We start from the raw sequence: 26,307 nt of genomic DNA, 5'->3' as shown, positions 1-26,307 counted from the left end.
TTACTCCATTACGAATGAGCGCTCCCGTCTCATAACTTGCTTTTGAGCATGCACTTATTTTCACGTCGTTAAAGCCCACACACGACCATTTTTTACAACGTTAAAAACTACGTGAAAAATTAGAGCATGTTCTAAATTTTTAATGCCCGTTTTTTACATTGTGAAAAATGCTCTGGAGCCCACACACGATCGTTTTTAATGACATTAAAAAAAAACATTTTTTACAACCCGAAAAACGGTCGTGTGTACGCGGCATTATCCCTGATCAGTAACTCAGAAATGATTGAAGCTAAGACATGAGCATAACAGCCAGAGATGTTTTTTCAGAAGAAGGGTCAGCAATGGCAGGAAGGTAACTAGAAAGATTGGTTAAACCATGCTCTCCTCTGATATAGACCTCATATTGTGAGTTGCTCTTATGATAGAGGTGGTCTAATGCCGCGTACACACGATCGGAAATTTTGACAAGGAAACCGTGTATTTTTTTCCGACGGAATATTGGCTCAAACTTGTGTTGCATACACACGGTCATACAAAATTCCGACCGTCAAGAACGCGGTGATGTACAACGAGCCGAGAAAAATGAAGTTCAATGATTCCGAGCATGTGTTGAATTGATTCCGAACATGCGTGTTTTTTTGCGCGTCGGAATTGCATACAGACGATTGGAACTTTTCTTGTCGGAAAAAATTGAGAACCAGCTCTCAAATTTTTGCTGTCGGAAATTCCAACAGAAAAAAGCAGGTGGAGCCTACACACGGTCGGAATTTCCTATCAAAAGCTCACATCGAACTTTTCTTGTCGGAAATTCCAATCGTGTGTACGCGGCATAAGTATTGGAACTGTAAATGCATTAAGTAATAGAAGGGATGACATAAATAAAGTATTTGGCCCCACGCTTGTAGGATCCAAAATTGTTAGAAGAGCAATAGTAGTATTTCATTTCTCCTATCGCTAATATCACAGTTATTGTGATCGGAATAAAAATTAGGAAATAAAAACAACCTGAATAGGCTTTTAATCAACCCTCAATAAATAACTGATAACTTTCTATAAGAAGCAGAGATCTGCAGAATATGCATGGTCTGTACTGACACAGCAACAAGAAGGTGACATATGACTCCAAGACAATGAGAGCTGTGGGAGTGTCACAGTGTTCTGGAGGGTGATTTGCATCTCTGGCTCCTCCAGCCTGGGTATATAGGGTCACTGATGACTGGGCACTGCCCATTCCACCTCATCATGGAAAGGACTCCGGTGAGCCTGTTTTGTCTCCTGACTGTCATTGCAGGTGAGTGACTTCCACTGACTATGCACTGTACTATGCTGGTTATCATGGGAATAGGCTGGGCATGCAGTAATGCATCTGTCATTGAATTTAGTAAAAGCGGGCAGTATGTCCATCCTCAAATGATCACAATGCCCCAGTACTCAGCAAAACTTTTTCTGCTGCTGGCTGAATTTTTGTTGCAAATGGGTAATATAAAAGAAGAGTTCCTTTTATCCTAGAAAAAAAAAATAGTCCCTACCTGATTATATAGGTTCAGCAGCACTTTGATAAGGAAGGATACTACTGCTTATATTCACGAAAGCATAATGCATGCAATATTTTCAACATTATAGGCTATATGATTTCTATTCACCAAAAAGAAAAATTATCTTTAAGTTCACTAAAAGCTGAATTTTATCGATTTGTAAGATATTTTGACCGCAAAAGTACAAAAAAAAAAAAGTTAAGCCGCGTACACACGACCCTTTTTAATGTCCTAGAAAAAAAACTTTTATTTCGACGTGATTCTTGCGAAGCCTGCCTTGCCCACACACAATCGTGAAAAAAAAATATGCTCGAGCAAAGACGTACAACACGTACGACGGCACTATAAAGCGGAAGTTGCATACAGATGGCGCCACCCTTTGGGCTGCTTTTGCTGAATTAGTGTTAGTAAAAGTTTGGTGAGAAACGATTTGCGCTTTTCAGTCTTCGTGCTTTTCAGTCTGTTACAGCGTGACGAATGTACAAACGCTAGTTTTACCCAAACGAGTGCTCCCGTCTCATAACTTGCTTCTGAGAATGCATTTTTTTTTTTCATGTCGTTTACGAGCATCCTGTCTTTTTTTGCAGTTCAAACTTAGAACATTTAACTTAAAAGTTAATAAGAGTTCAAGTTAGCAGGCATAATATGAAAATTCATATAAAGCTGATATGATATCATAAAGGGGTAAAGTTGACCCCGCTTTCCTATCAAAAGCCTACACACGACCGTTTTTCACAACGTGAAAAACGACAACGTGAAAAACGACAATGTGAAAAATTAGAGCAGGTTCTAAATTTTTAATGGCCATTTTTCATGTCGAGAAAAATGTTCTGGAGCCTACACACAATCGTTTTTAATGACCATTTTAAAAAATGGCATTTTTCACGTCATGAAAAACGGTCGTGTGTATGCGGCATTAGTGTTTCTTTAAATTCTTTTGGGTTTGTGATAATACTAATATTAATAGTAAAAGCATCTTGGGGGTCACAGAATTACAGGCTTATTTAGTGAAAATATAATAAAAGGAACCCCTGTAATCAAGTCACCTGGGTAAAAAGTAGGTACTTTAAACACCTCACTACAGGGCACTTTCACCCCCTTCCTGCCCAGGCCAATTTTCAGCTTTCAGCGCTGTCACACTTTGAATGATAATTACTCACTGTCATGCAACACTGTACCCTTTTTTCACACAAATAGAGCTTCATTTTGGTGGTATTTAATCAGCACTGGGTTTTTTTATTTTTTGCGCTACAAATGAAAAAATACTGTCAATTTTGAAATAAAATTGACAAAAATTACCCAGGTAACTTTATACAGGGATTCCATTCATTATATTTGTTATCTGGTTTTAGTGACAATACTGAATTGTATATGCTTTATGTCTTAGAATTTATTTGAGTTTACCTAATGAATTTAACCTGGATTTGTTTCATAATGTATGTGTATTGTGTGCAGGGAATTTTAAAAATGTCACTTCATATGCATATTATTGGATAATTGAACCGAAAATGTCACTTATATTGAATAGAACAAGAAATTTTTTTTTTTTTCGTGCTGCTGGACTTATGCTAGTGTGTTAGTGATATGTGCAAATATATTTCATAGTATTAATCATCATCCACTTTAGTTGTATATATATTTTTTCTTTTTAGCTAAACTTCAGCTTTAAAGCTCTTTACTGCTTGTCAAGACTGTGTTTATAGTTATCTATAGTCTAGTGCAGGGGTCTCCAAACTGTGGCCCGAGGGCCAGATGTGGCCCTTTGCTAGCCTTTATCCGGCCCTTGGGCACTATTCCTCCCACTGACTCAACAATGGGGCCCTATTTTTTCCACTGATACCAATGATGGGATACTATTCCTCCTACAAAGAGGGACACTACTCCTCCTATTGACCACCAACCCTGAGGCCATATTTATCCTTACTAATGCCGGACATTTCTACCCCCGCTAGCCCCAATCCGGCCCTCCTAAAGCCTGAAGGACAATAAACTGGCCCTTTGTTTCAAACGTTTGGAGACCCCTGGTCTAGTGCACTGTGTTTTGTGATTCCCCTGGTCACACCATCAAATAGGGGAAATACTAGGCTATCTACCTGTGTTCCCAAAGCTTAAAATGAAAGGAATGACAATGCCAATGTAGCTTGTTGGCGGGGCCTCCATGTAAAATTGGAAATTGCGGTTTCTGAAGACTGAATCCTGTGCGAAATGTGGGTTTCCGGTGTGAATGAGCCCTTATTTAGAACAGCAGTGCAGGATGCAAAAATTATGTGCAAACCAATATAAACTATAGCAAGAAAAAGGTTCATAAAAATATATATTTATTCATGTAAGTACATGGCATTAAAAAGAATATATGAAAAAGATACAACGCAGTGTACTCTTTCATTGAAAGTCAAAAACTTGCAGTCCTACATGTTTCGCCTAACTTAGGCTTCTTCAGGGACGCATTAGGGGGCAGATCCACGTACCTGCGCGTAATCTTCCGCCGGGCACAGCGTATCTAAGATACACTACGCCGCCGCAACTTATTTTTTTTATTTCGAATCCACAAAGAATTTGTGCCGTAAGTTACGGCGGCGTAGTGTATCTTTGGCGGCATAAGGGCGCGGAATTCAAATGGATGTAATGGGGGCGTGTTTTATGTTAATACGTTTTTTTTAACTGCGCATGCTCGAAATTAACCCGGAACAAGCCAATGCTCACGACGGTGACGTCATTCTACGCAAATCTCTATTCGCGAACGACTTACGCAAACAACGTAAAAAATTGTACGCGGGAACGCCGGCAATACTTAACATTGAGTACGCCTCATAACAGCAGCTTTAACTATACGCCGGAAAAAGCCGAACGAAAATGACGTAAAAAAAATGCGCCGGCCAGATGTACGTTCGTGGTTTGCTGTAAATAGCTAATTTGCACACTCAACGCGGATTTCGACGGTAACGCCACCTAGCGGCCGCCAAAATATTGCACCTTAAGATCCGACGGCGTACTAAGACGTACGCCTGTCGCATCCCTCCGAGATGCCGTTGTATCTTGTTTTGTAGATACAAAACAAAGATACGACGCGGGAATTTTAAAATTACGCGTAATCCTTTTGTAGATCTGCCCCTAGGACTTTAATTCATCTAAAATAGATATAAACAGTTTGTAATTACAGAGTTTTTTGAAAACTATTACATAAACAAAAATATTCAAAAACAGATATATCACAGATTTTTTTGAAAAAGTTTGTGACTTTCAATGAAAGAGTACACTGCATTGTATCTTTTTCATATATTCTTTTTAATGCCATGTACTTACATGAATAAATATATATTTGTATGAACCTTTTTGTTTTGTTGATTAATACTGCAATAGTATATATAAGCACCCCTAAAATCCCACGCATTTCCCCCGGTTTGGGGCCTTCACATAAATTTGTTCTTAGGGATGTAGGTGCTGACCAATTTCTCTAAGGCCCCATACACACGAGAGGATTTATCCGCGAATACGGTCCAGCGGACCGTTTCCGCGGATAAATCCTCTCAAGGATTTCAGCGGATTTCTCTGCGCTGGAGTTTACTCACCATCGCATTGAAATCCGCGCCAAAATCCTCTGGCGAATCATTACGACGCATGTGGGGGATCCCTTCGGACAGATGGATCCGGTGAGTCTATATAGACCAGCGGATAGATTTGATAGCATGTCAGCGAATATTCGATCTGCTGGAATCCATCCCAGGGGAGAAATATCCGCGGAAACAGATCCGCTGGAGTGTACACACCATAGGATCTATCCGCTGAAACCCATTCGCTGGGATTTTTCAGCGGATGGATTCTATCGTGTGTATGGGGCCTTATAGTGCTTGCTCTACACACTATCAATCTATATAGCAAGAAAAACTTCGGTCAGTCCATCCGAAAACAATATTTTTTTTTTTTTTTGTAATTGCTGCTGTTGGTGAGAGATCCTGTCCTACTGTGGACAATATGATGAATTCTCACTTTATCTGTTTTTTTAGTTTATTTTATAATATGGGGAATGCAAAAGGAGATGATCATGTTCATCAATGGGAACACTAAAATCTCCCAGGTGGTCAGGAACAGATTCAGGAACTATTACACCAGAGCTCACTGTTTGAATATTCAAGTCTAAAAAAAAAAAAAAAAAAAGTGTCTGAAAATATCACTTTTAGTTGGACCAGTCCATTTCTAATTGACTTCCCCGACTGATTGCACATCATCAATGCACTTTGTACCACTAGTAAGGGCTTTTCTACCGACCGAAAGGCAATAGAGGTGCAGGATGTCGCTTGTTGAAGTTATCCAGGAGCCCACCATTTTCACAAAAATTTACATCAAATCAACTGATTGAAAAACAAACCAAAAGGATACATTTATACATAAAAGAGGATCTGGACATTTAGAGCTTGAAACCACCTTATGATCATACAATTTCCAAGAAATGATGATGTCACCTACTATTGACTGTCATCCCTTGCAGTCACCTCTATAACTTTAGCCTTCTCTGATATTCTAATTAAAACATTATATTATGTTTTCATTCCACAGCTGTGTCTGGCAAGGTTCTGATGAAAGATGAATGTGCCCAGGGTCCACAGTTCTGGTGCCAGGATTTGGCTAGTGCCTTTCAGTGTGGAGCAGTGGATCACTGCAAGCAGAATGTGTGGAAGGAAGAACTGGTAAGAGCGGGAGAGAAAATTAGGTCTGGTTTATGGGCAGAAGGGTGGCCCAGAACAGGATGCTTGCCTTTATTCTCCAATTTGAAAAATTAAATATTCCATTACTCTAGCTGCTATTGGCAATATCGCGATTTATTTATGGAATCTGCATTCGAAACACTTCTTGCATCAACTATTTGGTGTAAGGGCCTGTCTAAACAATTAATTATATTTGTATGTATCAGGTAGGATATAATGGCATCTGGTCTAATTGTTCTGAAACAGCAAATCAGAAGCCTAGTTGTGTGTGGTGTATTTTCTCTACTTCCTAAATCAGATTCAGTTTTTATTTAAATGAGGTCTAAATGTCTAACCGTCAAGACCACTAAGCAACTTATTCACTCCCTTGTTATCTCTTGCCTTGATTATTGTAACCCCCTCCTCAATGGCCTACCTCTCTACAAGCTCTCCCCTCTTCAGTCTATCATGAATGTGCTGCCAGACTCACCCACCTTACCAACTGTTCAGTGTCCACCACTCCTCTCTGCCAATCCCTCCACTGGCTTCCCATTGCCAAAAGAATAAAATTCAAAACACTAACAATAACATACAAAGCCATTTACAATTCTGCCTCAAGCTACATCACCTATCTTGTCTCCAAATATCACCCAAACCGTCCTCTCCGCGCCTCCCAAGACCTTCTGCTCTCTATCTCCCTTGTCTCCTCCTCCCATGCTTGTCTCCAGGACTTCTCTAGAGTCTCTCCCATCCTCTGGAACACACTATTCCAATATGTCCGACTATCTCCTACTTTGTCCACTTTTAGGCGATCCCTAAAAACTCATCTCTTCAGGGTGGCCTATCCTGCCTCCAGCTAACAACCAAATCTTCTACTCCCCTCATCAGTTCATCCCTCACAGTCCCTACCTTTTGTTTCACCAGCCCCTCCCTTTTAGATTGTAAGCTCGCAGGAGCAGGGCTTTTCTAACCCTCTTGTTTTGAATTATACTTTTGGTGTAGTGTCTCCCTGCATTGTAAAGCGCTGTGCAAACTGTTGGCACTATCTAAATCCTGTATAATAATAATAATAATAAATGTAGGTGATGGGATTTATACCTTCTCCTTAGAAAACGTCTAACATTAAATAATGCCCCGGTCTCTCTCTCTCTCACAAACAGGACCCAGTATGCCTCCAATGTAAGCAGATGGTCTCATTATTCATCAGCATGGCGAAGTCATCTCGTCTCCAGGTAATACACTGGCCACAGCAGGAGGTTCTTTAATCTGCACTGTTTAGATCTGGAATATTAGCAATTGGGCTTTTGGGCTTGTTTACACTTTTGGTTGGGGGTGCAGTAAAAACAGACAGTTGGGGTGCATTGTTACTGCCCCCTCCCACGTCCCCTTAAGCTGGAAAGGCAGCTGGATGGAGGTGTACACATGCCACTGGCCACATTGCTTTGTTGTGCAGCCGTGGTAACAATTATATCTCCTGCTGGGTTTGGCAGGACCACCGCTAAATGCAACTAATTTCAGTGAATGTAGCTGCACAGGAACCATATGTGATGCATGCAGATATGGCTCAATAACATGCTGTTTACAGGGTTAAAACAGGCCATGAGGAGGCAACATGAGTTACTAGCCAGGCCTTCTCACCACCTGTTGGACACCTCTAAGGAGAGATCCACCACAGATGATAGCTCCACATCTGAACTTAGTCTCACAGTTTGTAGAGCACAAAAGCCTGTGTCCTGCCAGCATGCTGCAGAGTGGGACCAATGCTCACTGAGGGGAAGCAGTACTCTCTCTGTAGAGGCCTGACAAGCCACCAGTGTTGGAGCCATAGCAGCTTTGCCAATTGCAGAGCTATATGTCTGAATCAGCAGGGGGCATGTCGGACCTCTGCAGAAGGACCACTGCCTCCACAAAGAAAGCCTTATCTACAGGATGCTGGCAGAGAACAGGCTTTTCTACTAACATTGTAGCTGCTTTAGAAAGAAAACTAAGACATTGAACACGTTTTGTTTTGATGCATTTGGAATCTATTTAGACAAATTAAATGGAATATTCAACTGGGCTTTAAATCGGAGTTCCGGCCACAATTTCACTTTTTAAATATAAATACCCCTGTAATACACAAGCTTAATGTATTCTAGTAAAGTTAGTCTGTAAACTAAGGTCCGTTTTGTTAGGTTGTTACAGCATTTAGACACTTTATAAAATAGAAATTGACTGGGGCAATCTTAAGTGTGGGCATCATGAAGCCAGACTGTATGACTTCCTGGATTTCAGCCTTTCAGATCTCGCACATGCTCAGTGCTGCACAAGCAGTGTAATAGGTTTCAGATCAGGTTTCAGCACCTGTACTGTCCAAGTCACATGATTCTTTGAGACTGGGGAGTGCACAGACTCCTGGAAAGTTACACCCACTACATTCCCAGGAGTCTGTGCGGTGTAGGTTAGGAAGCTTAAGCACCTAGGTGCAGGAAGTGGGAAGATTAACTATTCTGCCTAGCAACAACACTACTGATGTAATGTTATATTTATGGGTGGAACTCCACTTTAAGCCTTTTGTAAAACAGTAATATAATATTTTAGATGAATGCCAGGCAACCTGACCAAATAACATGCATCTTTCTTGCCACTTCAGAGCTCCATCAAAGAATTATTGCACAAACAGTGCAATCATTACCCTTTTGATATATTCCTGGATGAGTGCAAAAAGCTGTTGGATCAATATGAAAGTGTCCTGATCGATACCATAGAAAAATGGCTGGTAAGAACTTACAATATGTTGCTTTTACCATGAACTTGTGTACATAAGTCACTTCATAGTTGTAAAGTCTAGCATGGCTGTCATTTGGGCAGGGAAACAGAGAATTTGCCCAAGGCTCAACTAACTTGAGGCCTCCTTATCTTGTTGTTTGCTATCTTTGTTAATACACAGCTTTTATCAAAAAGAATACTTAATTAATCCACCATGAGGGTCTTTCTATAAGCACTTTCTGTGATAGGGTAACAACTATTTCCCAGTTCTGTTCCTGAGTTGTCACCGTGTCACATACTTATCTGGTGGAGACTATAAGCACCCATGCCAACACACATTGAGCAGGCATGGTCCACCAATAGGTTATCTATTATGGGCTATATTGTGCTGCCAATCCTGAAGCAAGTGCATGAAGATGTGAAGAGGCTGAAATAGACTGGATGAGTCTGTACTACATATAAACCAGTTAGGCCATGTTACATGAGCGGTTTAGTGGTGTTGATCCTAATTACTCTCTTTAATGCTTTTGTTTCTTGGAAAAACGTTATTGGAGTCAACTAAAGGCCTGTGTTGTAGTGATTCTAGCGGTTTATTCCTTACACTAAGGCCCCATACACACGGTTGGACAAAACCGATGAGAATGGACCGAGGTTCAGTTTCATCGGTCCAAACCGACCGTGTGTATAGCCCATCGGTCTGTTTTCCTTCGGTCCAAAATTTTAAAACATGCTTCGAACCGAACCGATGGACCGCTGACCGATCGGTCCAAACCGATGGTTAGTACAGAAAAGCATCGGTTCAAAACACGCGCATGCTCAGAATCAAGTCGACGCATGCATGGAAGTATTGAATTTCGTTTTTTTCAGCACGTCGTGTGTTTGACATCACCGCGTTCTGACCTCGGATTTTGAACTGATGGTGTGTATGCCCATCAGACCACTTCAGCGGTGAACCGATGAAAACGGTCCGTCAGACCATTCTCATCGTAAGGGCTCAAAATTTAGCTATTAGCCAGGCCTTAAGAGTTACTCACTACCAGTTGCCCAACCCAACATCTACCCTGCCCCGCCCCTAATTGCATCCCTAAACATGCCCTCGTAAATTATCTCATGAAATGACACTGTTAAATGATTTATGCAGAATTAAGATACAAAAATAAATATCAACAACAACTTTTACAATAGATACATCAGTGCCCATCAGGGCAGCCTCATCGGTGCTCATCAATGCAGCCTATCAGTACCCATAAGTGCAGCCTCATCAGTGCCCATCATTGCAGCGATCACAGGGTAGAATCAGGTTTGCCAGTCGGATCACACTGGTGTGACACAGCTTGTATATGGAACACTGGCTGCTGTCAATCACAGTCCCGCCTCCTGGACCAGCATTGGACCAGTGTGCTGTCTATCATAGGAGCTAGTCCAGGAGGCAGGTCTTTGACAGCGGCTGGCATTTCATATACAAGCTGTGTCACATCGGAAGATCCCCACTCTGTGTGAGCCGGCCGGCAAGCCTTCTGTCGGTTTCCTGGCTGATCACTTCAGATGCCCTGTAAAAAGGACCAGAAGAGATCAGCCAAGAAACTGTCGGCCCAGTCCGTTCCTGCTTCACACTTGCCCTCAGCTAATTTCCACTCTGCAAATATGAGCAGGTGAGTGGAAATTTTGAGGGCTGCACTAAGTAATTGACTTTTAGCAGAGCATGGAGCTGGCTTCAGAATTCTCCCACACCCAGTATGGCTAGTTTGCCATAAACAAGTTAAACAAAGAAATCTAACAAATGTTTTCTATAATCCTTCATATAAATTGATGTATTGTCCCTAGCAACTAATTAGCTTCCAGATGTAATGTTTTGTAGTGATTGAAAGCTCTTGTGATATATTTTGTGTAGCAGTTGCCCAGTGGAAGAGTCATGTTTGGAAACAGACCTATGGGCTAGAGCAAAATTAATAAATAGCCCCCCCCCCAAATAAATGAAGGAATTATGAGATATGAATTAACTGTCTTCCAGAATCCTACTTCAGTCTGCGCTAAACTCTCCTTGTGTCCTCACGACCAATCTGACAACTCGAAGCTGGAGCTGCTAAGTGACTCTGTCTTTCTGGAAAATATCATGTCCGTTGTCCATGAAAATGTACAGTTTATGCATGACAAAATCACAGAGGTAAAATATTTTATTATTTTATATATTGATGTACAGTATAAAAGCCTTACAATCCTTATGTGACCTGCTGCAGAGAAGCAATTCCAGTGAACAATGTTTCCACCACTATGTTTCACAGTGGGGATGGTGTGTTTATCATAATGTGTAGTGTTTGGATTATAACAAACATTTTTTTTTTTAGTTTAATGTCCAAAATGCTAAATTTTAGCCTCATCAGACCATACAATTTTCTACTAAATTAATTCAGATTTTATCATGTGCCTTTTTGAACAGTGACTTTCTTGTTGCAACTCTTCTATAAAACTGCAACTGGTGAAGCACCTGGGTAGCAATTGTCATTTGCATATATCAAATGAATCTCACCCACTGAGGCTTGTAATTTCAAATTGTCATAGGTCTCTTGGCGGCTTCCCTCACTAGTACTCTGCCTGCATGGTTGCTCAGTTTAGGTGGAGAGCCTGATCTTGATAGAATTACAGCAGGGCCAAGCTCTCAATTATTTAATGATAGATTAAACTGTCAGTGGAGATAGATGGATGAATTTCAGGAAATAAGGATATCATTTAGTGTCTCTTTAAGGTCTATAGATTTAGAAAATGTAGTCTGTTGCCATTTCTTTTCTTGAGGACATAAAATGCCAGGTCAGAACAAATACCCCTAAAATGGCTCATATTTGCAAGATAGACAGTCCAAGGTAACTATTAGGAGGCATGGTGAGGTGTGCTGTCTATCATAGGAGCTAGTCCAGGAGGCGGGTCTTTGACAGCAGCTGGCATTTCATATACATATAAAATTAAGAAATTACCAAACGCCTAAGGGTAAAACAAATCGAAATGCCTAAGCACAATGGGGTAGATTCAGGTAGATTGGCTTAATTTTCTGCGGGCGTAGCGATATTCACCAAGAACCTGCGCCCTAAGTTACGGTGGCGTAGCGTAAATCTGCCGGCGTAAGCGCGCCTAATTCAAATTGTGAAGAGGTGGGCGTGTTTTATGTAAATAAAGCATGACACCACGTAAATTACGTTTTTGAATAACGGCGCATGCGCCGTCCGTGAAAGTAACCCAGTGCGCATGCTCCAAATTAACCCGCAAAAAGCCAATGCTTTCAACGTGAACGTAAATTACGCACAGCCCCATTCACGGATGACTTACGCAAACGACGTAAAATTTTCAAAATTCGACGTGGGAACGACGTCCATACTTAACATAGGATACGCCTCATATAGCAGGGGTAACTTTACGGCGGAAAAAGCCTAACGTAAACGACGTAAAAAATGGTCCGTTATTTGGAGATCCTTGCCCTAGAAGATCAGGAAGGAATTTTTGTCCCTTGTTGGAGCAAATTGGACCATACTTTATAGTTTTTTTTTTCCTGTAAGGTAGGTTCTATATATGAATGTTTTCAATTTACTTACTTAATCTTTTTTTTTTTATTAGTTTAACTCTAACTTTTTTTTCCCGCAACCTGACTAACTATGTAACTAAACCATGGAAAAAAAAAGTAAATCATTTATATAGAAACTGTGTATATACAGCTCAGTAGTGATTCTCAACCCAACCTGTGTGCTATGACACATTTATGCATCATGCCAGTACAGGTGATCGGTTGTCTGTTCATTGACCACATTCTCTCAGTGAGAATCTTCGGTTTGGAGGATTGTGGTATGGAAGCCATGGAAATAAGGGGGCAGGCCACATCTCATCTGCCACCAACTGGAAACACTGACTAATGCCGTGTACACACGATCGAAAATTCCGACAAGAAAAGTTCGATGTGAGCTTTTGGTCGGAAATTTCGACCGTGTGTAGGCTCGCACTTTTTCTGTCAGAATTTCCGACAGCAAAAATTTGAGAGCTGGTTCTAAAAGAAAAGTTCTTGTCGGAAATTCCGATCGTCTGTATGCAGTTCCAACGCGCAAAAAAAAACATGCATGCTCGGTATTAATTTGACGCATGCTCGAAATCATTGAACTTAATTTTTCTCGGCTCCTTGTAGTGTTGTATGTCACCGTGTTCTTGACGGTCGGAATTTTGTGTGACTGTGTGTATGCAACACAAGTTAAAGCCAAAATTCAGTCGGAAAAAAATCCACGGTTTTCTTGTCGGAATTTCCAATCGTGTGTACGCGGCATTAGGCCTGGTTCAACCCCATGCATTTTTTAGTGCGTTTTCAGTTTTGCAGAAACACACCACAGTCCATTTAACATTCCTATGGATGTAGTTCACATCTGTGCATTTTAAGGAAAGGTCCAGGGATTTTTTTCTGGTTTTTGGTTTTATAGACTTCAGTGAAAGAAAAGCATGTATTGAAAAATGCAAAATGCACCTGCAATATGCAAACTGCAACCTGCATAGGTGTTGATCATGCCTGATTTATGTTCACCAAATACATCCACTTCAGTGTATGCAGCATCCAAACATTTAACTGCTGTGGGGCCCAGAAGTACAGAGGGCCCAGAACAGTCTGATTACAGTGGTTTTTTTATTCAGGCAGCACTAGCATTTAACACAACAAATAAATGTATCTCTCGATTGAGGACCTTTATAAAATTGCTATGAAAAAGGTATAGGGCCAGATCCACGTAGAAAGGCGTACATAAAGGCGGGCGTAGCGTATCGTAGTAACGCTAGGCCGCCGCCACTTTGAGAGGCAAGTGCTGTATTCACAAAGCACTTGCGTCTAAAGTTACGGCGGCGTAGCGTAAATCTGCCGGCGTAAGCGCGCCTAAATCAAATGAGGAACAGGGGGGCGTGTTTTATATAAACTAAGCATGACCCCACGTAAATGACGCTTTTTTCGTATGGCGCATGCGTGCACATGCTCAGTATCACGTTGAATTTTCAAATTAAATTACGCCTGCTCAATGCCTAGACGACGTGAACGTAATTTACGCAAAGCCCTATTCGCGAACGTTTTACGCAAATGACGTAAACAACGGAAAATTCAACGCTCACCCGACGTCCATAATTAACATTGCGTACGCCTCATAGACCCAGGGGTAACGTTACGCCGAAAAAAGCCTTACGTAAACAACGTAAAAAAATGCGCCGGGCGGATGTACGTTCTGAGAATCGGCGTATCTAGCTAATTTGCATACTCTACGCAGAAATCAACGGAAGCGCCACCTAGCGGCCAGCGTAAATATGCACCTAAGATCCGACGGCGTACTAAGACGTACGTCAGTCGGATCTAGCCCACATTCTGGCGTATCTTGTTTTGTGGATACAAAACAAAGATATGCCGGAGCATCCTAGAAGTTACGCGGCGTATCAATAGATACGCCGACGTAACTTCCTTGTGGATCTGGCCCATAATGTTTCAATAAATAAATTCTCTTTGAGATGAAGATTACTAAGGCGTAGAAGCCATTAATGGTTTTGCTATAGGGTCCCATCACACATTGTTATTGGCCTAGGTGCATCTTAAAATGTACTCAGCTGACTAAAGTGATGTTTCAGTTTGCCTCACAGAGGGCCTTTCATGCAGACTATTTCAATACTTTTCATTGTTTTGCAGAATATGAAGGAAGACTGGCCAATTCCGAAGCCGATGTGTTGGATGTGTAAATCATTTATCTCTAAATTTGAGGCAGCAATCCCAGTGGTATGTATTCCACAGCAACCCATGCTCTGCTAGACCTCTGCCATTGTAAAAACTTCTTTGGATATTCCTGTTACCACTATATTAATCATTTTTGTAACCAAGATAAAAGAGCTGTACTCTAAGCAGTGTATTGAGTCTTGCCCTAGCTTAGCGACGTACAGTACTATACTGCTTCATGGACCTTAATGAAAAATCACCCTATACAGATGTGCTTATTGGGACCATCTTAATCTGTAATTTGCTTATGATCAAACCTCTAAATGACAGTATACATTGCTATGTCTATTTTTTAAGGCACTCCTGTAAACCACCTCCTCCACAGGTTTTCCCTAGCACTTAGTGGGCCCTGAGGTCAGGGTTGATGACCACTGCCCTAGAGCACTTTCTCTGAAGGGTTTCACGCTGAAGAGCCTAAAGCCCAAATTTGTACAAAATTCTAATTTTAACAGTGTATGACAAATTATTTACCTTTCTCCTGGGTTGAGATGGACCCCTCAACACTCACCTATCTCACTTGCGCTGGAAATCAATTTTTCCTGCCCTGGAGACAGGATGATTTAGCCACTTTTTATCTTCCCGAGGACCAGTCCCCCCTTAGTGACCTTTGTAGTTCTGCTGCCTTTGAAGCCTCTGTGATGGGGTCCTCACAGCTGGAACATGCGCCTCCACCAACATGGCAATGCCGTGGACATCAGTAAAAAGGACCCACTGGATGTTAACAAGAGTAGAAGAGGCTTGGGACCCAAATGTCATGTGGCTGTGGCTTCATGTAAGTAAATATGACTTATGAATAGGGTTGAGCGAACCCGAACTTGCTGTAAGTTCGGGTTCGGTGTTCGGCAATGTAATAGCGCGCTGCAGGGCAGCCAATCACCATTTGTTTTAATTGTGTGACCTAGAAGCCATCACAGCCATGCCTACTAATGGCATTGCTGTGATTGGCCAGTGCAGCATGTGACCCAGCCTCTATATAAGCTAGAGGCACATAGCACAGCTCGTCACTCTGCTTTAGTTAGGGTAGGGAAAGGCTGCTGCTGCTGCTCCTGCTTGTAGGGAGAGAAATATATAGGAGTCAGACTGTCCTGCTTCAGAAATCAAATTACACCAGCGCTGCATATGTTCCTGTGAGGCCCCATACACACGAGAGGATTTATCCGCTGATACGGTCCACCGGACCGTTTCCGCGGATAAATCCTCTCGAGGATTTTGATCCGATGGAGTGTACTCACCATCGGATCGAAATCCGCGCCGAAATCCCATCGCGATGACGTGTCGCGCCGTCGCCGCGATGATGACGCGGCGACGTGCGCGACGCTGTCATATAAGGAATTCCACGCATGCGTCGAATCATTACGACGCATGCGGGGGATTGATTAGGACGGATTGATCCGGTGAGTCTGTACAGACCAGCGGATCAATCCGTTGGGATGGATTCAAGCGGATAGATTTGAAAGCATGTCTTCAAATTTTTATCCGCTGGAAATCCATCCCAGGGGATAAAAATCTGCGGAAACAGATCCGCTGGATCGTACACACCAGGGGATCTATCCGCTGGAGCCGGTCCGCGGATCAATTCCAGCGGATGGATCCTCTTGTGTGTATGGGGCCTGAGATACTCTGCATTAGATACTTTAGGGAAAGGTTCCCGATTGTGCTTATAGGGAGAGAAATATATAGGAGTCAGTCCTGCTTCAGAAATCAAATTACACCAGCACTGCATATGTTACTGTGAGATACACCCTTTAGATACATTTCTTCTATTGTGCTATTCAAAAACATCCATTTAGGGAAAAAAAAAAATTTGCAGTGTTTCCTCCAGTGTTTGCAGTTTTTCCTCCATATCTGTACGTGTGAGATAAACACTTTAGCTAGTGTTCTTCTATTGTCATATTCAAAAAAACACCCATTTAGGGCAAAGAAATATATTTTGCAGTGTTTCCTCCAGTGTTTGCAGTTTTCCCTCCATATCTGTACGTGTGAGATACACACTTTAGCTAGTGTTCTTCTATTGTTCTATTCAAAAAACACCGCCACCTCAACCTCCTACTCCATATGGACCTCGTCCTCCTAGGTCAAGATTATTTTATTTATTTTTATGTTATTTTAAGTTATTTCCCTATCCACATTTATTTGCAGAGTACTTGCCATGCTCTTACCAACATTTTGCTGCCATTTGCAGCCCTCTAGCCCTTTCCATCAGTGTTTAGAGACATTTTAGTACTGAAAAGTTCGGGTCCCCATTGTATTCAATGGGGTTCGGGGTCAAGTTCGGGTCCCGAACCCGGACTTTTTTCCGAAGTTCGGCCGAAGCCGTCGAACCCGAACATCCAGGTGTCCGCTCAACTCTACTTATGAACTATTTTTTATATGTTTTAACGAATAACTAGATGGGTTGGGAGGAAGGGTGTTCTTGCTTTGCAGAGAGTTGGGCTGTAATAGCTATCTAAGTACTATGGGTTTTGTTCAACTTGCATTTTTTTGTGTTGTTTTCATCTCTCGAGACAGTGGCATTAGAACCATTTCCAAAGTTCCAACACTTTGGAACCTTCTATACCGTAAACTCCGAGGGCATATTGAGGCTTTTGTCAGAAAGACCTGATTCTCAGCGCAGTTTCAGTGCTGTAATAAAGAATCCTATGACAACCCCTATAACAGCACCCTGGGTGAACCCAAACTGCTGAATGCAGGGATTTTTGTTGAGTGCATCACTAATGAGAATATAAACGGTACTATTTCCAAATGTGAAGAGGAGGTTTAACGCACTTTGTAGAACACATAGGTGTGAAATGGGCTTCTCTAAATAGAAAAGGTGGGTATTATATGAGGGTGGGCGGAGATCAGATTTTTTTTTAAACTTGATATTTTAAATTTTAGTGCCATGGGGCTGGGGTCTACAGTTGAAACCAAGTTTTGTGTCAGCACCTTTAGATGTGCCTGCTTTAACCTTCTGAGCGGTGTTTCCGAGTCTGACTCGGGGTCAGATTTTTTGGCTACAATCGGTAACCCCGAGTCAGACTCGGGCTCGCCTCGCTGCAGCCACAGGCTTGGTTTACTTACCTTGTCCCTGGATCCAGCGATGCCACCGTGCTGTGTAAGCGAGCGGGACCTCGCTCAATTCACACAGTGCCTCTGTGTGCCGCCGATCTCCGTTCCCTGCGACGTTACGACGCACGGGAGCGGAGAACGGCGCCAAATTAAAAAAGGTAAACAAACACAATACATACAGTATACTGTAATCTTATAGATTACAGTACTGTATGTAAAAAATACACACCCCCTTTGTCCCTAGTGGTCTGCCCAGTGTCCTACGTGTACTTTATATAATAAAAACTGTTCTTTCTGCCTGCAACTGTAGATTGTCCATAGCAACCAAAAGTGTCCCTTTATGTCAGAAATGGTTTTAGAGCAGCTAGAAAACAGCGATAATAAATTATAATCACTTGCAGAATTGTGCGATAGCGATTTGTGGGGAAATTCGTCATAAAAAAATAAAAGTAATGACAGCGACAATTCTGCAACTGAGCAAATTTCAGTGATTTTGAGTTGATTACATTATTGAATAATTTTTATTTTTATTATATTATTATTTGTTATAATTATTTATTATATTATAATTTTGTTTTTAAAAAAAATTCATACCGGGATGCCTACTAGACTCTTGTTTGGTCAGATTTAAGTTTGTTATTCCTAAGAATTACAGGCCTACAGTATAAAACTCCAAATTTCCTTGCAAATAATGGTACCGCTTTCAGCACCTTTTTTCTGAAATAATCATACCACCAGGGAGGTTAACTGTCTGCTAAGTTTACAAGCCTGTACTAGTGACAGGTTCTCTTAAAATACTGTGCAAAATAAATGTTGATTTTTCTTTCAGAGTGCCATTGCAAAGAGTGCCTCAGCTCTGTGCCTAGCCCTCCCGGGAAAGATTGCTGGAGTGTGCCAGTGTCTGATTGAGAAGTACACAGTTATTATACTGGATACCCTACTGGGAAAACTGGGCCCAAAATTGGTGTGTGGACTAATACTCATGTGTGCTACTGAAGAGAACTGCGAGGCAGGTGGGTGTCAGTATGACCACATACAGCCAGTCTTATGACTGTTGGGACAAAGAGTTTTTTTTTACTCTTCAATCATTTTTATTGAAAATTTTAAGTCAGACAAAGAGAAAAGGACAAGAAGGTTTTATAGAACATTTGTCTGATGTAAAAGGTGCATTGTATGTAAATGTCTAAAAGTGATACAAAAAGCATAGACCTTCACCATAACCAATTATGAAGGACGTTGCAATAAAAGAATACACACAAAGTATATCATCATGATATAACAGTTTTAATGGGAATTCTTTCACCATGTATATGTATTGATATCCTCATAATCTGCTCCATCATCTGTTTTGAAACAAACTTTTTAAAATTAGCAGACTAATCAGTACTGCTACTGAATTTCACCTTTATGTCAAAAGTGTACGGTTAGATCCACTAAGCACAGGTGTGAAAAGTAGGTATTGCATAGATATGTGACAAGCTTGTAATGTACAGCACAGATTGTGGTGCATGGGTCATGAGTATGCAAGGTAGAGCATACCATGCAGAGTGCAAAGGCCAGGAGTATGTAACAGTGTCTCTCTCTTACATTGCTGATGATTGAGAGGATAAAAAATTCCCCAGAATCCCCAATCAGTGAAAGAAAATGCTTCAGCATTATTGGCCAGTAGGAGAAAAAGAAATACCTTGGCATCATTGATCAAAAAATATATAAAATACAGAGGTTGGTGGCCAATGGGAGGAAGACTGCACCTGTGTTGTTGGACAATAGGAGGAAGCATGTTCCAATGTTGGTTGTCATTGGGAGGCAGAATGTCCTGGTATCGGAATTCCAAGGGAGACTCGCATCAGCCTGTGTGCGTTATGAAAGGTGGTGCAGTGCGTTGTTACAATATATCACACAGTTTACTTTGCTTTTCATTGATTCTTTTTATTTTATTATTACATGTCACAAAATGCCAATTTTTAAAATTATTTTATTTATTGCAGTTTTCTGAACACAAGGCATGAATATATTGTATGCGGTACTTATTATATGAAGTACTACATTATCTTCACCATAAATACATATGAAACGGCTTCACATAGACCTTAACCACTTGAGACCCGCGCTGTAGATGAAAGACGTCCACAGCGCGGCTCTCAACTGCCGGGTGGACGTTCCTGGACGTCCTTTTATTTGCATTCCCCGGGGCGCGCAGCGGGGGAAAACTGTGCCCGGCGCATCGCTGAGATGCCGATGCGCGTGCCTAACAGCCGCAATGTCCGCCAGGTACCCACGATCGGGAGTGACAGCAGAGACGTGGAGCTCTGTGTGTAAACACAGAGCTCCACGTCCTGTCAGGGAGAGAGGAGACCGATGCTGTGTCCCTTGTACATAGGGACACAAATCGGTCACCTCCCTCAGTCAGTCCCCCTCCACACACAGTAAGAATCACACCCAGGGAATACATTTAATCCCTTCCCTGCCAGTCACATTTATACAGTAATCAATGTATTTTTATAGCACTGATCGCTGTATAAATGTGAATGGTCCAAAAATAGTGTCCGATATGTCCGCCGCAATATCGCAGGCCTGACAAAAAAAAATAAAAAAATCGCAGATCGCCGCCATTACTAGTAAAAAATAAATCAAAAATCTATCCCCTATTTTGTAGGCGCTATAACTTTTGCGCAAACCAATCAATATACACTTATTGCGATTTTTTTTTAACAAAAATATGTAAAAGAATACGTATCGGCCTAAACTGAGGAAAAAAATATATGTAAAAAAAAAAATTGGGATATTATTATAACAAAAAGTAAAAAATAGTGTTTTTTTTTTTAAAAAATGTCTTTGTTTGTTTATAGCGCAAAAAATAAAAATCGCAGAGATGATCAAATACCACCAAAAGAAATCTCTATTTGTGGGAAAAAAATGATAAAAATATCATTTGGGTACAGTGTTGCATGACCGCGCAATTGTCAAGCTGAAAATTGGTCTGGGCAGGAAGGATGTGAAAAGGGAACATAAAAAACAATTATTCCTTTGCGTTTAGCCTGTGTCGATCTATGTAGATCAACATACATGGTGTGAACTTAAAGGAACACTAAAGGCAGAATATATATATATATTTTTTTAAATAACAAACATGTTATACTTACCTCCACTGTGCAGCTCGTTTTGCAAAGAGTGTCCCCTAAATCCAGTCTTCTGGGGTCCCTCGTCGGCTGTCTCAGCTCCTCCTCGCAAAAGCTTTCTACCTTCATGCGAGCGAGCTCCCATGGTGGAAAGCTTTTGCGAGCGTGCTCCCGTGATACAGTGGCGGGCATAGCCGCCGACTGTATCACTCGGCCCCGCCCCCCGGCGCGCCGCGTTATCCGCTGTGATTGACAGCAGCGCCAGCCAATGGCTGCGCTGCTATCAATCCGCCCAGCCTAGCCAATCAACGGCCAGGCTGGGAACCGAAGAAGATCACATGGACGCGCCCGGGACTTTCGAGGGGTCAGGTAAGTAAAACGGGGATTCGGAGGGGGCCGGTACCATCGGATGTTTTTTCACCCTAATGCATAGGATGCATTAAGGTGAAAAAACATTTACCTTTACAACCCCTTTAAGATTTTAAAAAGCCCTGTGCCACTACCTCTGCTTGCTGACATTGACACTGAAAAGGTCAATTGTTTTTTTTTTTTTCAGCAAAGCAGATAAAACAGCATGGAACTTTAACATGTTAATATAATTGCCAAAATTTTTTTGAATGATTTTAAAACCAGGCTGTTTTGTTGTGCCAACACTTGCCTGTTCATCATTTGGAATGGAGTCACTTATGTTGTACTGAGCCTTACTTTAAATGGCTGTATGGCTGTCTAGGTAAACATAAGGCTCGTACACACGATCTGACTTCTTCACAACAAACCTCAGACGGACCTGTTTTTGCAGACAATCCGACCGTGTGTACACTCCATCGGACAAACGTTTTCATCGGACAAATGTGTGTGAACAAACTATCCAGCAACAAATGTCCTACGTCGGCTAATCCGATCGTGTGTACACAAGTCCATCGAACTAAAGTCCAAAGTACAAACATGCATGCTCAGAACCAATGCTAAAGATCAGACAACAATAGCAAAAGTTGCCCAAAGGGTGGCAGTAAAGAGCAGAAAAAACACGTAGTACCTCTATTGCGTCACTACGTTCGTGTTTGTTGGCTGAAAAAGTCATACTGTGTGTATGCATACCAAGTTCACGGACAACGCCCTTCGGAGCAAAATCCACAGAAAAGTCAGTTGGAAGGCCGATCGTGTGTGAGGCTTTAGAATGACTTTTTCTTTTCTGCTGCATTTTCAGATCTAGAATACGACACCACCTGTGAAACCTGCCTGGCTGTCACCTCCCTCGTGAAGCCAATGGCTAAAGAAAATGTGACCCAGGAACAGATCACCAAGTCACTATCCAGTGTGTGCCCCAAACAGCAGGGCTGGAAGGAGGTGGGTGAAGTCACAAACCTTGTTCCTACCGATTAAAGGTTACAGTGTATTCACTGTACTTGACGACCCCCTTTTCCATTTCGGTCAGAGACACCAAGCAACGAACTGACATATGATGGCATTGGAGTAAATAGATACTATAGTGTGTTTCTTACTTATATGTGTTTTTTCTGTTAAAGAGTAAAGTAGGATGAACACTTAAGAGAAGAATGTTGCCTTGAAACTCACTAGATTCTTTGACACTATGGCAGTGGTAAAAAGACACCACAAGCATCAAGCAACAAGTTATCTGATACAAATATAGAGACTGCCTTTGCTGGTCTTTATCTGCTAGTTCTTTAGTACATCCAGAGTCACTGATCTGAGTAAAGAAATGTTCACATTCAAGTCCAACAGAAGCTAAACAGACCAGTGACTCAAGGAACTGAAGCCGTGAACTCAGCCTGCCCTGCTGTCAACTAGAATTTAATGTAAACCTATTAAAAACCTAAACTATTCAAAATGAGTAAACTGTGCAAACTAAATTTCAACCAAATGAGTAGTACCAGAAGTGACACTAATGTTATATGAATATCTCTACATTTCAATTAGAGAATGACCTTGGTCTCTTCCACACGAATACTTTAGCTCAATGTGTTGCCTTACTGACCCAACTGGGCTTTTTTCAGCAAAGAGTTGCATTTAATGTAAGGAGCCTAGGTCTGAAAATCATTGTGAAATGGTCTTTTTACTATTGCCATTACCTCACCATGTGCAGTTTCCCCACCATATGATCATTCTGAGTTATTCATGTCTGTAGCAGTTTTAAACTGTAAAGCTGGCCATAACAAAATTTTTCTTGTTTAGCCAAGCCGATTTCCTCAATCCTAAAAAGTAGGGATGTCCCGATACCAATACTAGTATCGGTTCCGATACCGAGCTTGTACTCGGGGGAAATGCTCCGATGCCTCACCCGATACCTGGGCAGGCAGGGGAGTTGCAAGTCTTCTCCCCCCCGTGCTGTCTTTCCCCCGTACTGTCTTTTCCCTCCATTGTATTTTCCACTGTGTTGTCTTTTCGTCCGTGCTGTCTTCTCCCCCGTCCGTGCAGTCTTTCCCCCCCCCCCCCCGTGCAGTCTTCCCCCCCCCCCGTGCAGTTTCCCCCCCCCCCCATTCGTGCAGTCTTTTCCTCCCCCGTCTGTACAGTCTTCTCCCCCCGTCCGTGCCGCTCTCCCCCCTCAATTTGTGAGGATGGAGGGCGGAGGTAGGAGCCGCTAAACCCGGCTCCTACCTTTTCCGAATGATCAGAGTCAGTGATCACTGACTCTGTCCATTCACATAACATTAAAAAAAAGTATCGGTATCGGCAAGTACTTGAAAAAAAGTATTGGTACTTGTACTCGGTCTCAAAAAAGTGATATCGGGACAACCCTACTAAAAAGCATTAACCTGTAACAGTGCCTGCTTCTGACTGGATGCCGGTGCTGTTCCGCTGACAATTTTCCACTGGGCTCCTTTTTTTTTCAACTTTTATCAAGCCTAATAGTGTTAACAAGGCCTCCCATGGAACAATTTTCAGTCAATTCAGCAGGAATTGGCCTAAATTTAGATTTGTAAGGCCAACTTAATGCAGCACTAACCCCTGCTATAATTTTTGGCCAAGGAAGCTGCCATCTTGGCTCCCTTTCCTCCTCTAATGCAATGATGCTGTGATCAGTTTGTTTTTTAATCATATTAAAAATTTGTCTTCATCCTCAGAACCCAGTTGGAAAAATTAAAAACTCATTCTAGTAAAAATGCAGAGCTTGTTAAAATCTCATGTCTAGTATACATGAATAGTGCAATACTTGAATGTCATTTGAAATGTTCCTTGCAATGTACAGAAATGTTTATTGTCCTTCCCCAGTGTCATGTATTCCTGCAAGAGCACCAGAAAGAACTGTCTAATCTTCTCCTCAAACCGTGGGACCACAAGAGAACCTGTCAGGTACATAAAGCGGCAATCAATGTTTAGCTTTTGAGATAATGAGCCCACTTCACAATATTACCTGCTATATGTTTCTAACAGGCCATCCTCCTTTTTATTCTAGTTCTGGATTGAGTGGGGAAAGGGTCACATATTTTTTTTGGTGGTGTCTGCAGCCAAGTTGTAAAGATGAGTACTTTCTATTTGTGCTGGTGATCATGGCCACCAAAACACAAAGTGACAATGTCATGGATGGCACCAGAACAGGAAATGAGGGGAAAATATGCCCCTTGGGGGAACATGTAGCAAGAATCCACTCATTCCAAAGCCTAATATATATATATATATATATATATATATATATATATATATATATATATATATATATATATATATATATATATATATATATATATATATATATATATATATATATTGTTGGGTAAATGTTTTTTTAGAAGAACCCTTATGTTTTTTTTATTGTAGGTAGTTGGAGCCTGTCCTGCAGCTTCTACGGCCATCACAGAGGATTCTGGGTGTGCAGCTGGGCCATCCTATTGGTGTCAAAACCTGGACAATGCAAGAGAATGCAATGTGAGTAATTAAAATCTTTATGAATAATTTGGAGATTGCAACTGTTGATTTCCTCTGAAAATGCTAGTTGCCTGGCTTTTATGCTAATCAAATGGCTTCAATACTTTGAGTTGGCCTGAAACAGATATGCAGATACTGGCCCGGATTCAGAAAGGAGATACGACGGCGTATCTCCGGATACGCCGTCGTAACTCTGAGTTGCATTGTATCTATGCGACTGATTCATAGAATCAGTTACGCATAGATTTCCCTAGGATCCGACCGGCGTAAGTGTCTTACACCGTCGTATCTTAGGCTGCATATTTACGCTGGCCGCTAGGTGGCGCTTCCGTCTATTTACGTAAGGAATATGCTAAATTAGGTAGATACGCCGATTCAGAAACGTACGTCCGCCGCATTTTTTTACTTTGTTTACGTTCGGCTTTTTCCGGCGTAAAGTTACCCCCGCTATATGAGGGGTATCCTATGTTAAGTATGGACGTCGTTGCCGCGTCGAATTTTGAAAATTTTACGTCGTTTGCGTAAGTCGTTCGCGAATAGGGCTGTACGTAAGTTACGTTCACATCTAAAGCAATGACGATTTGCGGCGTAATTTCGAGCATGCACACTGGGATTCTATCACGAACGGCGCATGCGGGGTCACATGAAATTTAAATAAAACACGCCCACATCATCCAGATTTGAATTAGACGGGCTTATGCCGGACCACATACGTTACGCCACCGTAACTTAGGGCGCAAGTTCATTCTGAATACGGAACTTGCGCCCTAATTTATGGCGGCGTAACGTATCTGCGATACGTTACGCCCGCCGATAGATAGGCAATTCTATCTGAATCCGGGCCTATGAGTTCTACCTTCATTCCCACTTTCTTATCTGCGTGTTTGTTCCAAGGTAGTAACTCGAATTACCATAGTCAGGCAATATGTATCCAAGGGGTTAGAAATAGTGACCCTGCCAAGTTTTTCTTTTTAAAATTGAAGCAGTAAACACCTTACTAAGATGGGGGAGGGGGTCAAAATCAATTGTGTAAATGAAATGAATATTTATAGGATATTCTCTTTTCCAGGCCATCGGACACTGCCTGGCCAACGTGTGGCACTAAAGGACCTGCTTTCTTCAGAGCACCTTACAAAGCACTTTGCGAACATGAGCCTTACACTTTCCTGTTATACTTCAATAAAATACTATCTGGTTACAATCACCCCAATGGTGCCGTCGTTATTACCTGCAGAGTCTAAAAACGTATCCAAACCCAAAATGTTATATATTGCAGCATGCCTGTCCTTAGTTGTTGCTGCATTTGTTTTCTTTAAGGCTGTATATGCCTTCATTTTCACCTCACTTCCTGTCCTAGGGTGGTTATTCTCATTGTACATACTGAATCTTTGGAGGAACAGAGGTTACCTTAGGACACAACTACAAAACACCACCACCTCTCCTCTTCTTTAGAACATAGGGTGGATGTGTTTGCATAGGCAGAAATCACAGGATGTTATTCACTCACAAGACCTTTGGCAGGT

The 26,307-nt window shown here is 41.7% G+C and overlaps 1 protein-coding gene across 1 annotated transcript; it reads left to right on the top strand.

The window, feature by feature from the left end:
• The first annotated feature begins 1,191 nt into the window (after positions 1-1,191).
• SFTPB (surfactant protein B) lies at positions 1,192-25,989 on the top strand. Its single transcript, XM_040345975.1, has 11 exons — positions 1,192-1,291; positions 6,090-6,220; positions 7,378-7,449; positions 8,850-8,975; positions 10,977-11,129; positions 14,649-14,735; positions 18,610-18,793; positions 22,107-22,246; positions 24,131-24,211; positions 24,677-24,784; positions 25,854-25,989. Exons 1-11 carry the CDS (start codon positions 1,213-1,215, stop codon positions 25,887-25,889), a joined length of 1,197 nt encoding a protein of 398 aa, XP_040201909.1. The 5' UTR covers positions 1,192-1,212; the 3' UTR covers positions 25,890-25,989.
• Positions 25,990-26,307: the final 318 nt, after the last annotated feature.

Source organism: Rana temporaria, chromosome 3 (genome assembly GCF_905171775.1).
Source record: "Rana temporaria chromosome 3, aRanTem1.1, whole genome shotgun sequence".
Classification (NCBI taxonomy): domain Eukaryota; kingdom Metazoa; phylum Chordata; class Amphibia; order Anura; family Ranidae; genus Rana; species Rana temporaria.
Note: the sequence above shows the minus strand (reverse complement) of the source record. Positions and strands in the feature narration are given on the sequence as shown.